General features: G+C 45.2%; 1 protein-coding gene across 1 annotated transcript; it reads left to right on the top strand.

The window, feature by feature from the left end:
* Window positions 1-12,295: 12,295 nt before the first annotated feature.
* LOC121593121 (cuticle protein 19-like) lies at window positions 12,296-15,654 on the top strand. Its single transcript, XM_041915215.1, has 3 exons — window positions 12,296-12,439; window positions 14,265-14,447; window positions 14,527-15,654. The coding sequence occupies exons 1-3, from the start codon at window positions 12,428-12,430 to the stop codon at window positions 14,752-14,754; spliced, it is 423 nt and encodes a 140-aa protein (XP_041771149.1). The 5' UTR covers window positions 12,296-12,427; the 3' UTR covers window positions 14,755-15,654.
* The last annotated feature ends 1,139 nt before the right edge of the window (window positions 15,655-16,793 follow it).

Raw genomic sequence — 16,793 nt, 5'->3', positions numbered from 1 at the left:
GTTTGGAAACATAGCTTATTCTTCTATTTCTGCTGCATATAAAAGAAAGGAAACAATGAAATAGCTCCCTCCTTCGAACGCGTGGAAAATCAAATATCTTTAGAAAACAATCAAAGCTCCATAGCTTCACTGGTTTGCCCAATAGATGGCGTATTATAACTCATCATTATATTGCTGTCCTTTTCTTGAAGTGTGTTTTGACAAGCTTCATCTAATCATGACCGATATAGCCTTCAAAATTTCCGAGCAAAAATCTATATGAATGGTAGTGTGGTCAGATACTCGGGTATCAACTATGCGCTACCCAAAGCGATACACTGGTTGGGTATCACACCGATCGATAGCGCCTCCAACTTTTTTGTTATTTTTAGAATGCACCAGTCGTTCACCGTCTGCTAAACGATGTCTTTCTATATTCCGTTTAGGTAGCGAGCTTAAGTCGTTTAAAAACCCGTTTAGTGTTCGTTTAGTGGATTTGTGGCACTTGGGTAGGGCTCTACCCAAGCGCCACAGATTAAGCTTAAACGACTGGAAAATAGAAAAAAAGGAATGCTCCATAGCTTCTCACTGGTTTGCTCAATAGATGGCGTTTTATAATTCATAATTATATAGCTGTCCTTTTCTTGCAATGTGTTTCGCCTAACTTTATCTCATTATGGCCCATGTACCCTTCAAAAATTACGAGCAAAATCGATCACTCCCCGAATCTCACATGCCTCAAAGCTGGGGGTTTTACATTGGAGTTTAGTATTTTAACGATCGTATCACCGTTCTAGTTCTAGCGATGCATAACTTCAATACGAAACCAAACAACAGTACAGAGGGAAGGTGAAAGCTCTCAAAGCGAATAGTGCTCCACTGGCTAGCTATCCCACCGACAAGTGGCGCCACCAGCTATTTTTCTATTATTAGAATACATTATTCGTTTGCGGTCTGAGAGATTGAGCCGTTTAGAAGCCGTTTAGTGGTCATTTAGTGGATTTGTGACACTTGGGTAAGCAGCCGCCCTGGATGGATAAATAAAGTTTAGAATTCATTCACAATGAGATAGAAAACTGTTATGCAGAGAAGAATATGTGGTTAAGATTATGTTGGCTGGATGAACTTAAGGAACTTTTGAATAAATTTGCAAGCCAAAAATGTATTACCACCTATCGGTGCGATTGTTTTACAATTTTGCATCTGACTGCCATCATAATCGGGTTCTTCGTCATACTTCCGCACCACTGGAGATCTCTTTTGATTAGCAGCGACCAAGAAATTATCCCCTTAACCACTAATCGATCCGCAACAAGCAACGGCAAGCATTAAGAAACCGTTTATCTCTCCTTGGCTGCCCCGTGGCAACGTGGGACAGTATTGCCATGCGTGCTCAGTATGTGCAGCACGACCATATTCGCTTCACGGCACTGCGGGGGGACTTCCTATTTTCTCGCATCTTTTTCGCATACGGAACGTTATGTAAATCAGAAGTAATAAATCGCTATATTCCACGGTAAAACTATCCCCTCTTCCCCTCTTTTCCTTCCTTCTTCCTCACATCCGAAGGCAGGCGTTGCGTGCTGGATAGTGCGTAGAGGTGCAGATCTCCCAATCGCTTGATCAGGAACCGAGCTGATCGATGTCCCACAAATCACATGTCTTCATTTGCGAAGGGGAACGGTGCCTAGCGAGAGAAAAGATTACAACAAAATGTTCGGAAGGCGATCGGTTGCGGGATCGGAAAGAGAAAAGGACAGCTCCAGCTGGTGGGGAGTTATGCACCTTGCCTGTCTAACGACTGCTCGGACGCACTTGGACCGACGGGAGCCGACTTTGCTCGGTTCGGAGCAATATGTAGCCCACATTCGGCGGGAGCACTTCACTTTCTTTCCCTTCCCCCACCGTGTTCCTGTGCGTTCGGGTTTTCCGCACTATCTTCTTCGCTTGATCCGGCGAGCGTGATGGAAGTTGCATCATCGGTGGAATATCAATTGCAGCAGACGCAGGCTAGCAGGCTTTTCTGTTTTGCATGTTTGCTGCGCTGCTCTCGCACTCTTCGTTTCCTCTTATAATGCAAACCGCGCTACTGTTGCTCGGCTGCATCTCACTGTGATTGGGCAGGCGAGTCGGTACGTGCAGTTTCGGAAGTGCATTAGCGTGTAATGGGTGGCGTTGTAGGGGTTGGGAATGGACGCTGGCAAGAGAGATTGACCCGGGTCGACCTAGACAGCCGTGCGGAATGGAGGCGAGATATTGGGCAGGGTGTACAGGTACGAAGAAGTTCGGCAAGAGACGATCGAAAAGATGGTACATTACCCACACGTGCTGGGAAGCTGCACCGGTTCGCCAAAGTCGTGCAATTTTTTGCCCCTCCCCACGTGAGTCTGCGGAAGATCGAGCAGGAACAGAGTGGAGAAGAAAATTGCGCGACTAGCCATTGCGCAACAGTGAAGCGATCCATTTCACCCACGTAGCAGTAGCGGCACCTTGCAAAGAGCATGAGGGGGAGGGTTTTGTTTTAACATTTGCATTTGCACCTGTGGTCCAGTGCGAGGCTGAAACAAGGGACAGTTGTAGTACAACGAAATGTAGGGAATGCCTTTGCGCCCGACTTTGGAGGTGTATGGATTGGTTTGAGTGGAAAGTAAAAGTCTACCGGCAAAACGAGACTTTGAAAGATTCGTTTCGTCGCGATGAGCTTTGGTACAAGAGCGCCTTGGGTCGTGAGAAGAACTTGCCCAGATGCTGACTGCGACAAGGCACATGCGCACAATATGGGACAGAATAAATGAGGTCAAACATGATCGTATGTGTAGTCATACACGCTTTTGTTGCGGCGGTGAGCTTTATGTTGGTTTCGGCTCAGAGCAATAATTTTTTTTTAAATATTCGCTCTCAGTTTCATTTACCATTGTGGGAGCAACATGCAATTTATGTAAACTGTCTGCCAAAAATGTTCTGCCGGCTGAAATGTTTTCTCACTTCCAAGACACTTAGGCAACGTTAAATGGCACAAACCATGCAAAAGTTGAACCGAACCAACACGACACGTTCGCGGGTCGACAATTTTCGTCCAAACTCCAAACCCCTCCTGAGGGGTCGTAATGGGGGACGTGAAACGATTATGCGCCATGGTGCATGCTCGGTGATCCACATAATGTGCCCCCAAAGCGCACGTATGCGATCGCACCGGCATTGATTGCAGTGCATCCGAAATGCAGCCCTCCCCCCTTCCCACCTTCAGGACGGATCGGTATCGTGGTGGTTACCACGGGCAGGCATGATCGTACGATGCGTGCACGCTCGTCATTGCGGAGCTCGCCGAAAAGTTTACGAGGCCGCTAATTAGTCCTGGGCGCTGTATGCCGTGCGCATTTGCCGCCGCGCCGTGGGTGGTTGCGTGACATAGCGTGGCGTGGGTGGAGGTGGCTTCCACCAAACCTGAACCCAATTATATCTTCTCCGCGATGATGTTGGCGGAGCGGGGCGATTGGTGAGCACGGGAGCAAATTCCCTTTCGTTTGGAAATGTCTAGGAAATGGGCTGCGTTACGACATGAGCGTTACTTACGTGGTAATTTATCAGCTGTCGCTTAAAATGTAGGTTTCGAAGAAATTTAAGTCATTTGCAAATAAATGAATCAACGAGAGCAATCGCTTTAACTCATACGATTCAAATGGAAATGGCTAAAGGAAAATAAATCAGTGAAAATTGATCCTTTTGGTAGAAATTATGAAATTCATCGTGAATGCAATACTATTTCTTCCATTTAATTCAAGCTTATATCCTGAAATTTAATGACTCTATTTAACTGATTTATGTTTTCCCCCCATATCTCTATCACCTACATTTTCCTGTGCTTTAACTGTGGAAAAGGCCAAGCGTTTCCTGTTAAGCCTGCAGATAATTATATTTCCCACACCGTTCGACCATCTAGCGCTGAGGAATAAGCACCCGCTAATCAGGTTCCGCCCGTTTTGCCACCGGTAATCCAGCAGCTGGTGAAAATTTCCTTCCGCGTTCCTCGCCTGCCCCTGCTGGCTGCAAAACGATCAGTCTGTCACATTGCGTACGCTAATCGGATCAAAAGATTTAAACGCCCGGGCAAGACGAGGAATGCCACTACGTACGTGCACAGCGTCGAAGGCACCAAAAGAAGCCGACTCGCAAACGCCGCATCGAACGAAACACGATAGATTACACAGTATTGAGACAGTGGAGCCATTCCTCGCACCGCCTCAGTGCAGTCGTTAATCATTTGCAGTACAGGGAAGTAGCCAGCACCAGTCTTTACGCAGCCGTTGTGATGCGATTCTGCTTTAATGATGACATAAAATCGAGCTTTTCGGGCCTAATGCAGCCGCATGGGTATGGGCGGATTGCAAGCGCACCTATTCGCTTCCTGTTCGGTGCACGGTTGGACATAATATTGTCATGCAAATGTACGGCTGTTCCTAAAAAAAACGAAAAGGGGAGGAATTGGGTAACGGTAACGGACCGGTTGCTGGTTTCGCTTCCCGGTTTCGCTTTCGAGTGCTACTTTTCTCTTTTCACAAGCTACTAAAACCCAGGCGGCAGCAGTTGCTGCTGCCTGTCTGCTTCTGCTGTTGGTGGGATTACTTCGCCTTTATAGAGTGGTATTGAAATCGGTTTTCGGATTAATTGTTTATCTTTGTTGCTTAACCAGTACTGTGGAGATGTTGAGAAGGAAATGCATAATAATAACAACACACATTCCGATCACTGCAAAGCACAGCAAATGAAAACAAAGATCATACAAGAACCAAGCAATTCTGAAGTAATGGATCTCCTGGCAGAAAACAACCATTAGTGTTACCACCTTGCATAACCGCGCGCTAAAACCGCGTGCACGTGCAGGCACTTGTCACTGTCAATTATTCATTAAAAGTGCATAATGTTGAACATCGCTTTACATACGTTTCCACCGCATCGAACGCGACCCGTGCCGCTCTCCTCTCTTTGGGATTGCGAGAAAGATCCCATTTCAACGGTAGTGCCGCCGATCGGTACCAAAACCACGGTGGGAAGCGTTTCGGATGGCGGGGTTGTTTTTTTTTATTGCGTTTGTTTGCTCAACTAATTTCTACCAGGTTGCTTTGGTTGGTGCGGGTGCACGTGATGGTTTTTTTTGCTTTTATTCCATCCCTGGTCTAGGCCAGGGATCGGCAAACATGCTCGAAGGAAACTGAGAGAAATGGGAAGGATACATCAGAAAGCTGTTATTTAAAAAAAATGCATATTATTTAATTTAACGTGCAAATTGATCATTAATTAGTTGAAACTTTCAAACTCATGAACAACTTCTTGCCGACCACTGGTACAGGCAAATCGGTTCAATGTTTGCCGGTGGCGGAACACTTTGAGAGGACCTCCCACAAGTGTGCGCAACCATAAATCAGCGAAGGTTGCCGTCTGTATGGTTTGTGTTTAGTAAGCCGATACGATAGACCGTTTAAAGTAGAAAAATGGAGCAAAATATGTTTCTCGGAAAGCAGACAAGCCATTTGATGTCTTGGAGGAACCGATTACTCGGAATTATGTAAGGATCTATTCAGTTTATGTCTAAAATGTGTCTTGTGGAGGCACAAACTGTTAACTGTTAAGTTCTAATTTATCTTGGAATTATTAAGGTTTAAAAAAAATAATTAAAAATAAAACCATAAAAGCAGCTATAATCCATGCATATACAACCAAGAAAAGCCAAAACAAGCTGAAATTCAAAACTCATTAATCCCCCCTTTAAATTCCACGCTGTCTGCGTTTGATCACATTCGCAACCTTGTAGTGTTGCACAATTGCACAATCACCGAGAGCCGTAGGAATGCAAAAGTAAGCAAAAAAAAAAAAAACAACCACTCCACAGCTGATTATTAAATTTGAGACCCCAAATTTAAGAGTAACCAAAGAGCAACGGTATGGCTTACTGTGTTTGCGTGCCGCACAGAACAATGCCGACGCGGTAGATTAAACATTTGCGCCAGTCACTTTTGCCGCAATGCGGGGAGAGCGAAAAAACAAACAAACAGAAGCACGCCAATTTAATGCAACCGGTCCCGGTGAAAGATGTCGTGCGAAGAGTTTGTCACTAATTTTAGCCACTTTTTTTGGTGTGCAGCGACAAAAATCACAGCAGCGAAAAATAGCTCAAATGCGAGAGCGGTGTTTGCGTGGGTCGAGGAACTGAGGAATGGAGTGCCAACGGGCTGCGTTGCATATCTAACGAAAAACGGAACGGCAAGCAATTGTTTTGCACCGAAAATTTGAAAATTAATCCCTGCCGGCGTTGGAAACAGCGCATTGTGCAGCTACAATTGTTTGTGCCGGGTTGGTGATTTGTTTGTGCCGTCTTGGCTTGACTGCAAATGGCTTATCTAATGCGACGACACACGCCCGATGCAGCTGTAGCTTCGTTTAGGGATGCCAATTTATGTAATGAGACTATAAAAGCGATCATCAGCTGGGGATGGTAGAAACGCACGCACCGTTTCTGGTTGTGTTTCATCAGCTCGTCAGGATTGGAGGTTGTTGGAGGTGCGGCTGCCGGGGAGGGTGGGAGGGTGGTGTAGCCTTCCGAAAGTTTCCGAACGGTTTTACATCACTTAGTCTAATTCGCAGTGTTTTTTTTCTTTTCTGCTACATCCTTACCCTCGAGCCGTTCGGCAGTACATCCGATTCGCATGCGTTAACTGTTCGCCTGGCGCTGATTAGCTCCCACCTCCCGGACGGGTCCCTTGGGCAACATGCGTAGCCATGATGTTGCGTGCGACACTGCCGGTGGTAGATGTACAGGCGCATGCACCGTTGCGCAATTGATCGCCAACGAGCTGTCGCGTAGGATTTCCGCTTTCCATTAACACCCGGTTCGGCCGGGAGCTGGTTTTGGACCGTGCTGGGGAGAGTGTAAGGCGCCATTTTTTAATGCAATTTTTAAGAACATGAACTGACAATTTTCCATTTATTTCCTCGTGACAAATTCAATGCCAGGAAGAAAACATTTAGATTATAAGTTTAATACATATTTTAACAGGTAAAAGCGATCCTAAGCAATGAATTGAAAAAAAATAAGATATACTTAATGAAAAAAAAAACGAAAAAATGTAGAAGAAAGTGAATAAATAAGTATAACAAGAAGGCAAAAAATGGAATCAATATACATATAAATCAATCAATCAACCAATCAGTAAGTCAAAATGATTGAATTCATTGAATCTAATTGGACTGGTATTTGTGCAGGAGCGTTCAAGCATTACAGATTACGGATTGATTTTTTGTTGCGACGGAAAACTTTTCCTTTTTACTGAAAACATGCGTTTTGGATCGTTCCTGCTGCAAAAGAGCTTTTTCGTTCAATTGTAAGATTCATAGTACAAAAACCATTGATTTATCAATATATTCTTTCAAAAAACAACCTGTTGAACGCTATTTAAACTTACATTTCACCAAGGATTGGAAACTTTACATACAGTTTGAACGGAAACGAAGCATTGGGAAATGCCTATGGCATCCACTTTCAACTTCCCTTATCATAGAAGCTTCATCGATCTCGTGCAAGAGACGACCATAAAGCTTGAGAAATATGAAACCCCCCGGAAAGGTGTCGAAAAATGTGCAACGGATCAAACCACTAACTCAGCAGAGCGATTATCGAATTAGCCCCCAGTGCAACTGAGGCGCCTGCAGCAGGCATGAGCAATGATATATATGGTATTCCTTTATCGCAGCAGAACATCGATCATAAAAACACACACCAGTTTGATGGAGGGGCACAACCATACAACAAAACAAGGCCGAACCACATTCGAAATTTCATCAACGAAAGCCATCGAATCGTCTCAAACGCACCCGCGTGCAATGTGTTCAATCAAGATGTCTTGCCGATCTAGATCGCTTCGTTATTCATTTCAGCCCGTTTTTGCAGCCGCCGCCGCCTTTGCCACCGGATCCCAGCGCCCAGTGTTCGCTGCGGTGTTGAGCGGAATCCGTTAATTGGTCCTAAATCACATCAGGCGCGTCTGCATGCATTAAACATTCGCTCTCACACTGTTCACCGTGGTGCCACGTCTGACGCAACCCCCAAACACCGTGTTTCCGACGCGTTGGTGACGATCGAATCCGAGTGCTACCAAATTTACTGTTTCCTTTTTGCCGCCGGCTGGCTGGAAGTGTGTTGAGCCGTGTTTATTAGTTTACCCGATGGTTGGCGGGGGGTTTTTTGCTTGTCTGCTTGCTCTCTTCTTTTCGGTCTAAATGCTTTCTCGTTATTTATGTGGGAGCCTAAGGGTACGTTTGGCGGGCTGATCATGGTGTAATAGTTGTTTTGGTTTTATTTTTTACTCGAACTGGATTGTTTTTTCACCTCCCCTTTTGTGTGGTGCGATGAAAGCTGAGAAGAAATGTGATTGCAAGATTAAGTACGAAACTGGTTGAATGTTTAATTACAATCACCTTTGTTTTTTTTGTTTCATCGACTTAGCAGCCACGTCTTAATTATCTCTTGCTGCATGAGCTAAACTATAAACACTCTCCCGCGTAAGTCGACCGGTTAATGCTAAGCTTTTCCAAAACATAAAACAATTACCCACGACGAAGCATTCAAAATCAATCATCCATTTCAGAGGGCCGCATCGGCGTGTAATGAGACCAAAAAGGGAATATTAATTTTTGCAGCTCGTTTTTGCGCCACCTTCTCTCCCCTTTTCTTTCGTTCTGCCCCTGCCTTTACCCTAAACCCTCCCACAAAACAGGCACTGCGGCACTAACGCGCACTAGACGCAAAGCGTGGCTTGCAATTTAGCTGCCAATAATCGGGAGGCGAGAAAGGATTCACTTTCAGTCTCGATGGTGGCAGAGGAAGAGGAAAAAAAGCTACCAGCAGCAAAATTACACGCTTCGAGTATGAATAATCGCTTGCTGGGGGTGGCACGCGTGTGGTACAGGGTAATAGAATCTCGGAGCAGCGTATACCGTTTATGTAAAGCAAGCTCAGCTGGCGTAGGGGTGGCTTTAATGAAACACTAAGCGACCGATCGGCGGTGAGATAAATGATGCCTTATCTTGCACTGCGCGCTGGTGTACGTTTTTATTTCTTAAAAGCAAACTGTCTCTTGTCAATCATCGCATAGAGCTATCGTTTTTGAGGAATCAGTAGCCGAAAGGACGATCAGCACAGCCTCCCCCAGTCGATCATGTGCCACCGAGATGGTCTGCCAAATCGCCTTCCCCATGGTCAGTACCTTTCGGAGGGCTTTTATGTGCTCGCACGGTCTCATTACGCCGTGTCGTGTCATGCTATGGTGCTATTGCATGCTGCTGCTACGACATAGATCATCTATTCCGTTTGGCAGCGTGGCAGCATGAACGAGATCTTTTCTCCTTGTTTTTGTCGCGTACGTTCGCGCGGTGGCCTACTTCGGATGGATTGCTCCTCTTGGGAAGAGCCGATCGGCTTGCCTTAGCCATCGGTACGCCGTTGGTTCTTTGTCATAATCAGGGGACACCGATCACCGATGGAAGAGGGGAGGGGAGTTTTCTTTCTCTCCCAACATCGGGCACAGGGAACTGCACACAATTACAATATTGCATAATCGATTACCAACGTCTACGGTCCCATGAGGGGTATAGTAGGGGTAGGGAGGGTAGAAGAGGAAATGGGGTAGTAGGTGTTTTGCTCGAGTAATAAGTAGCACGGCTGCTGCACTTCTGCACAATGTACGCCAAGAGCAATCGAAGTAGAAGTGGCGCACTGCGTTTGCGTATTCCTGGTTCGGGTGTTATGCTTTTTACGTTCCCTCCAGCATTGCTGTTGATGTTGCTGTTTTTCTTCCTCTTCTTCGATTGTACCATATGAGCCGGGAGGGAAAAGATTGAAGGTTCCCATTTGATGATCGGTCGGCCGGTAGGTTCGTTGTGTTGCGTATTGGGACTCAGCCGGGATGGCGTGTTCGATGAAGTGGGGTACCGATTGAACAGTACCAGCCATTGCAGCAATTGTTGCAGCCAAGATCGGAGGAATCGATTTGGCTCGCGAGTATTGGCATGTTGGAAATGTATGCTTCTGCTGCCGGTGATCGCAAGATGAGTGTTTATTTTTAAGGTTCGTCGCTTGTGGTCTTGTCACCTTTTCGATTGCAATTTCTGATGTTATTTCAAGCATTAAAATTTGATTGGTTTTGTTAGTATGAAGTTAATTTCATTATTTGATTACATTTTGTTACAATTGATCTTTTCTTATTAAAATAGAACGTCTAGGTCGTTCTGCTGTTGGTAAAATTATAATTATAGTTGAAACGTGGGCCAGCAAATTAGCACAAACCAAAAGATTATGATCCAACATCGTGCTGTTTGCAGCTGCAGTATTGCAATTTGTATGGCAAAGCGTACAATTAACTAACACCAAAACCACGAATTGCATGCGAAAAGGACAATCAACTGGCAGAGATGAATTAATGTTAATTAATTACAACTCCCAACTACCAAGGCCGCTGCTCGATCGGCACGGGCTTTCCGTTTCAACCGATGCATTAATAAGCGTTTTTCGCTGCTCCACTGATGCCGATTGCAAATGTGCAGCGGTTTTGCAGCCGAACCGAATGTGGAGCATAAAATTATAGACACCGGACTGCTTGCACGTCGTGCTTAATAAAAAAAAAAATACAAAACCGTCCATTGGCCCTACACGTTTCGTGCCGCTAATACACGTTTCTGACGAATTTTCCTCCCACAAACCGATACCATTTCATTTGACTGCCCGCGAAGCATATCGAAGCGATGCTGATGCTAATGATTAGCGCAGATCGCACGGTCACGGTTACACGACAGCGAGTGAGCAATGGAAAACCAACACCCACCCCCTTCTCTTTGCGCTGGTGCCGAATATTTGGCCCACAAAAAACAATCCTTGGCAAATTTAGGCCCGCATCATTCGATACGGCTGGTACGGGAGCCGGTTGGCATGAGTTGCAAAATTCCCTCGCATAAAAATAAGCTAGGGATTGTGATTGCTGCTAGCGCAGGGAGCGTGGCGCAATTTTCCATTTCGATTTTTCAATGGCAACCGTTGTTGGTAGTTGTTGCTGGCAAGTTTTGAGACGAACGACGTTTTCGACTTCGGACGATACAGCGCTGCGTCTGCTGACCAATCAGCTGACCTTATCCCTGAAAATGACCTCACGTGGTAAGGGTGTCACCGAGGTGTCGGTCGATCGTGTCCACCTGAGATGAGATAATAATTCCCGGTCAACTGGCGATCGTTTGCCAAGGTGTCACCGGTTTGTGTTTAAATGCTTTCTGGTATTAGTTTAGCGACCGCAAATTGCTTACCATTTGGAATGCAAATGTATAATTTGCGACGCTGCGCTGAGACGGCGGACGGGTTTTGGGGTGGAAATGGAACCGCTCGTTACAGTTTTGGTTCTGAGAAGATTGCGAAATGATTCAACTGATACTTAGTGTGAAGCTACAAGGTCGTACAATACAATTTTTGCTTAGGATTTTCCAAGGAAATGGGATCATATGATCGGTATAATTTGTCATTTAAATGTTCTCTTGAAATAGTATTTTCAATTAGCATTTGATGTGAATACAAAGACATTGGGGAACACTTTTTGGATATTGTTAAAATTATTTACTAAACTTTACAAAAAAATGAAATGGAAAATTAAAGAAAAATCATTTTGACAGAATAGAATAAGAAAGTAAAGCAATAATTTATCGTTGGCGAAAGGTGTGAATCATTCAACTTAATGTTATACAAAGATAATCAAATATTACTCCACGCAGCTTTCTGCCATAAACATTATGCAGCAGCTCATCCATTTTTTCCGATTTCGCATGCTAAACATCACCCACGGGCAGTCCGGCTCTCTATTTACGCTTGCGCTTGCGAATCTCTTGCCGGGCGCGTGAACCTAATGCAGATGCAAGTTTGATCGAAATGCACCTGGGCCGGATCGACCCATACTTCCATCCTGCTGCATACGTGCACCGGACTGATTTCCTTCACCTTAACATACAACCCTTTTCCTCGCCCGTTCAAGCAACCTTCCCGTCCAACGATCTGTGTTACGATGACACTACCAGAAGCAGCAGCAGCTGCTGCCTCTGCCTCTACTTTCAGCGAGGGCCACCCAATGGCTCTCCCCACCTGGCGCGGGCGCTCGCTCTCGTACGCGGTGGGGTGGAAAAACTCCGCACAGGCGAGTGGAGTCGCGCGCGAGTTTTCGCTTTCTTTCCCGGCGGTACATGCGGCACTATATAAAGGGGGTGAAATTTTATGGTACAAACATCAGTCAGCCAGCGTCCGTTGTGCAGTGCGGTACAGTTGAAGCAAAAAAAACGCAAAAACAACCTTCTCCAAACCGTTTGCCGGTTCCTACTAAGTGCAGTTGTTGTTCAGTGCAGTTTCAGTACAGTTTTACGCAACAAAATGGCCTTCAAGGTAAGGCAGAGGCGCCGGTTCGGGATAGGATGTGTATCATTTGGCAGAACACAGTGAGCCTGGATGAGTTTTTTTTTTCCATGGAGTGGACGCATTACGATATAAAGTGGATGGAACTGTGTAGAATATGTGTGAAAGATTCTGGGCAGGAGCAGCAAGGTTTAGCGGTGTGAATATTGAGGGTTATATGCATCATTCGATCCTGTGTGTGGTAACAATGTAGCATCAGATGAAAAGATCTACATTCTACAATGTTTAGAGCATGTGTTGTTGCTCATGGAATAAGGCATTCAAACGCTGAATAATATATTCTGTGCCATTGACCAAGACTAGACTTCTTTCGGTTGATACAAAATTGCTCAGAACAGAGTGTAATATGCAACACAATCATTTAGTAAAACGGATTTTGTTAAAAATTAAATATCAATATTTATTGCAAATCTGTGATTACAAATACCCACTCAAATGAACATTTGTGGTTGAACGTAATTTCATTACCTCTTTGCCATTTCCTACAAAGGAATTTATAAGTTTCTTCAGAAGAAAATTCAATAATCTTCTATAAAGCGTTCCATTTCCATTTTCGCTTTTGTTTCTCTTCTTTGCTAATTGAATTTGTAGCTTCTTTATTTTAAATTTTGATCTTAGTTCAGTATTTAAAATTTCAAACTCTTTTCTGATGTCTTTGTGATGTCTTTTCAATGAAGATAATTTCTTGTTGCAAACCATTTGTCTTATTCCAACATACAGCAGTTTTATCAAATCAATTAGATTGATTAATCGTGTCTTTGAAAAGGAAAACAAATCAATGATAATCATTTTCTTTTAAAAAAATAGCACACAGAAGCGAAAGTTGAAACCAAAACAAACCAATTAATTACCAGACATCTCGACCACTGTCTTGGTAAATCCTCCCAATAGATGGTGTTCGAGTTAACTTTTTCCCTCTTCTCACATAATCACCGGTCACACTTTTGCAATTAGCATCAATCGCCACCAATAATTACGATCGTTGGCTCCTCATTAAAACCGCCCTGGGTGTGGTGGAATACACAACCCGCACCCGCTCGCAAAGATGTCACCAACGGGTGCGACATCTGTGATGTCCATTTCCCAGCCACGCATCCTGTTTCCCTCCCCCTATGCCACCAGGTAAACGCGACGGGGCTAACGAGGCGTCAGCTGAAACCAGTTCCCCTTTCCGGCCGTGCGCTCCGTTTCATAATTACTGGTTTTCTCGTGCTGGAGAGAAGCAGCATCGCATGCATAATGCATAACGACGCGCTGCACCAGTGCAATGTACGGCCACCATCTCGGGGGAGAGTGAGTGACACACGTTCTGCTCGGGCCTTTCTCCCCGTTCCCCCGGGGGAGGGGGGTGGGAAAGATTGGAATGTTTCTCGCCCCCCCCCCTCTCCCTTTCACTCCGGTACATTGCGTGTAGTTTTTCATTTGAAGAAGGTCCGTTGACCCAATGGGAAGGGGTTGGTTTACGCGTTGATTGACCGGAAGAGATCGTAAACGGGGAGAGCCCCAAAACGATTGAGCCCCCGGGGTGGGGGTAGCGCAAACGTTTACGGCCCAAACCGGCCGTTTAGCACCGGCTGTGTGGATTTCTCAGGTGATATCTTAACAAGGCATTAACCATCGATTACTTTGCTGGTCACCTGTCACGGATGACCATTCCTACTGACGCTCAATCAGGCTTGCTTGCGTAACCGATCGGGCGCGAAAACCGAACCACCGCGGATGAGATAACGAATTTTCCTCCATCCACCTGTGATAACACACATTTCTCTTCCCTCACTTTCTCCACGCTCGGCAGTTTGTGGTATTTGCATCGCTGGTTGCCTTCGCCGCCGCCTTCCCCGGTGGATACGGCGACTACTACGGCTCGGAGCATCAGCTCGACGCCGGCCACCACGAGTACGGCCAGGTGGCGCGCATCTCGCTCGGTGACGGCCATGGACATCACGAATACCACGAGGATGAGCACGTTGACTACTACGTAAGTAATGCGCGGCCCTGGCGTCCCGGTCTGGACCACTTTCACTGAACCTTCCGGTTTCGCTTCGCTTCGCCAACAGGCCCCGCCCAAGTACGCCTTCAAGTACGGAGTCAACGACTTCCACACCGGGGACGTGAAGTCGCAGCACGAGACGCGCGACGGTGATGTCGTCAAGGGTCAGTACTCGCTGGTCGAGCCGGACGGTTCCGTGCGCACCGTCGACTACACTGCCGACAAGCACTCGGGCTTCAACGCGGTCGTCCACAAGACGGCTCCGGTCAGCCACCACCAGGGTGGACACTACTAGAAGGCCACACCAATCTACAGACACCCTTGCCATTTGGACAAGGGACATTGCAAACTGCCTTGAAGGCCCGCCCAGCGCAGGGCTTCTAGTATCTAGTGACCTAGGACAAATGTGTAGCCCAGTAGTTTTCTCACGTTCTCACTTCCGTCTCGCTACAACTACGCTTCGCGCAACGACAACGACCACGAGCACCACGTTGGATGCAAATGGGAGGAACAGCCAAACCAACCAAAACACACCTGACGCTCGTCTGCGGGAGAGAGCAGCTGCCGTCTTTCCAACACTCCATCGAATCAACTGTGATATTAACAAATTCTGCCACGGTAGCTGGACGAGCGTTCGCTGCTTGATCTAACCTACCAGCCACCTCCCACCCCCGAGCGAGAGGAAGAAGCAAACATTGAGATGAAAATTCAAAACCCCCTTACAATCGATGGTGCGGAAAAGACGAACGTGCGCGCGCGCGCGCCAGCGTGTTTGCGAACTCCCTGCGAAAGTCACGTGCCACGATTGTGACGCAACCGCTCAAGAACCGGTCCGCGGCGAAGAGCGAAGGTTTGTCTTCCTGGAAATTACGCAAAAACCAACCCTGCGTACGGTCGGCACTTGATCGGCGGAAAAATCCCTTCGCAGCAAAACGGTTTTCCCTGTTTCCTGCGGGGATCGCGATTGGCACGTGCACTAGGCGATTGCTCTTGCTCTTGCGTACGACGTGGTTCAATCCATGTGTCGTTGTATCGTTTGTTTCACACTTACACTGTATCACTACAGCATCTGCGGCCTCTGGCCACCCCTCTCTACCCTTCTGCTCGTGAGACTCATGTTGACTTGTATTTATGTAATTATTATGTTTGTTTTGTTATCCGTTATCAAAGCGAATAAAGAGGAAGTCAAAATGTATTCGATGTGTGTGATGTGTGCTTGCGTAATGGGAATGAAAGAAAAAAAAAAGATTGTTCTTTGAACTTTGTTTGAAGAGTGGGTCTCTAGAGAGAGGGAAAATGAAGATGATGACAACATTGGTAGTTACTTGTATTACAATGCTTATTGAGATTTAACAATGCTATTATGATAGACTCCTAAAGCACAAAATGCTAAGTGTCCACAAATGTTTGGATTGAAGTTTTTATTTTAAATTGTCGTTCAATAAAAACAACTCTAAACTAAGGTTTAATCTTTGGAGCTCTGTAAATAAATTAATAGAGTAATCTAGCGTGGTGTTGATCGAAATGAAATTAAAGTCAATAATGATATTCAATATCAATACATACGTAGATATAGATGTATGAAGGACTCTGATGAAAATAAATATTTAAAACTCATTAGCTTCGACAGTCTAGTTATAACTTCATGATATTATTTATTATACTAATCGAAGTATAATCGATTGGAAAACATGATTTAAACGCTCTAATGTTGCCTTAACGATCTTTGGGATTGTATTTTAGAACAACGAGTTAAAGAATAGTGTTGGGAAGTGAGTAGCCCAATTACCTTTTTAGTGAGTAGCCCAATGACCTGTCGTAAAAGCGCCTTTTTAAAATAAAAATTTCGGGTCAGGTATCAATCGCGTTCGGGTCGGCAGGAAAAGCTTTAAAAGGACGGTCTAACACGGTTGAAGGCTCTAAAACCAAAACAGAAAAGCGAACATTAACATGGCAAATGTAGATCAATAAATCGTTTCGGCAAAGAATTTACACCGCGTTAGTTTTTATTTCGCAATAGAGAGGATGCTTTATATCGATAGAAGCATATCGAGGAGAAATGTCAGAATGCTGGATTTTTGGTTATTACTATTGAAGATTGAGCCGGTCTCGTAGTACAGTCGTCAACGTCTGGTTAAAAAAACTTTTGAAGATTGCTGGTAGGTAAACTTTGGATTGATGCGGTATGCAATTGGGTAACAATTGGAATAAGTGCATCAATACATAATAAACAATAACAATAATAATAAAAGTAATAATAAAACATTGAAAAATAAGGCAAAGATTGAACCTGGTCATGTCCGTCACACCAAACAAAGAGAACAAACATAGAAA

The sequence above is a fragment of the Anopheles merus genome, chromosome 2L (assembly GCF_017562075.2).
Source record: "Anopheles merus strain MAF chromosome 2L, AmerM5.1, whole genome shotgun sequence".
Taxonomy (NCBI): Eukaryota; Metazoa; Arthropoda; class Insecta; order Diptera; family Culicidae; genus Anopheles; species Anopheles merus.
The sequence above is the reverse complement of the archived record's forward strand: the minus strand, read 5'-3'. Positions and strand labels throughout refer to the sequence as shown.

What these genes read in the sequence shown, in the direction of transcription:
- LOC121593121 (XM_041915215.1), top strand. An exon ending in ATGAGCACGTTGACTACTAC is followed by an intron (nt 14,448 to 14,526) that starts GTAAGTAATGCG and finishes CTTCGCCAACAG; the next exon opens with GCCCCGCCCAAGTACGCCTT.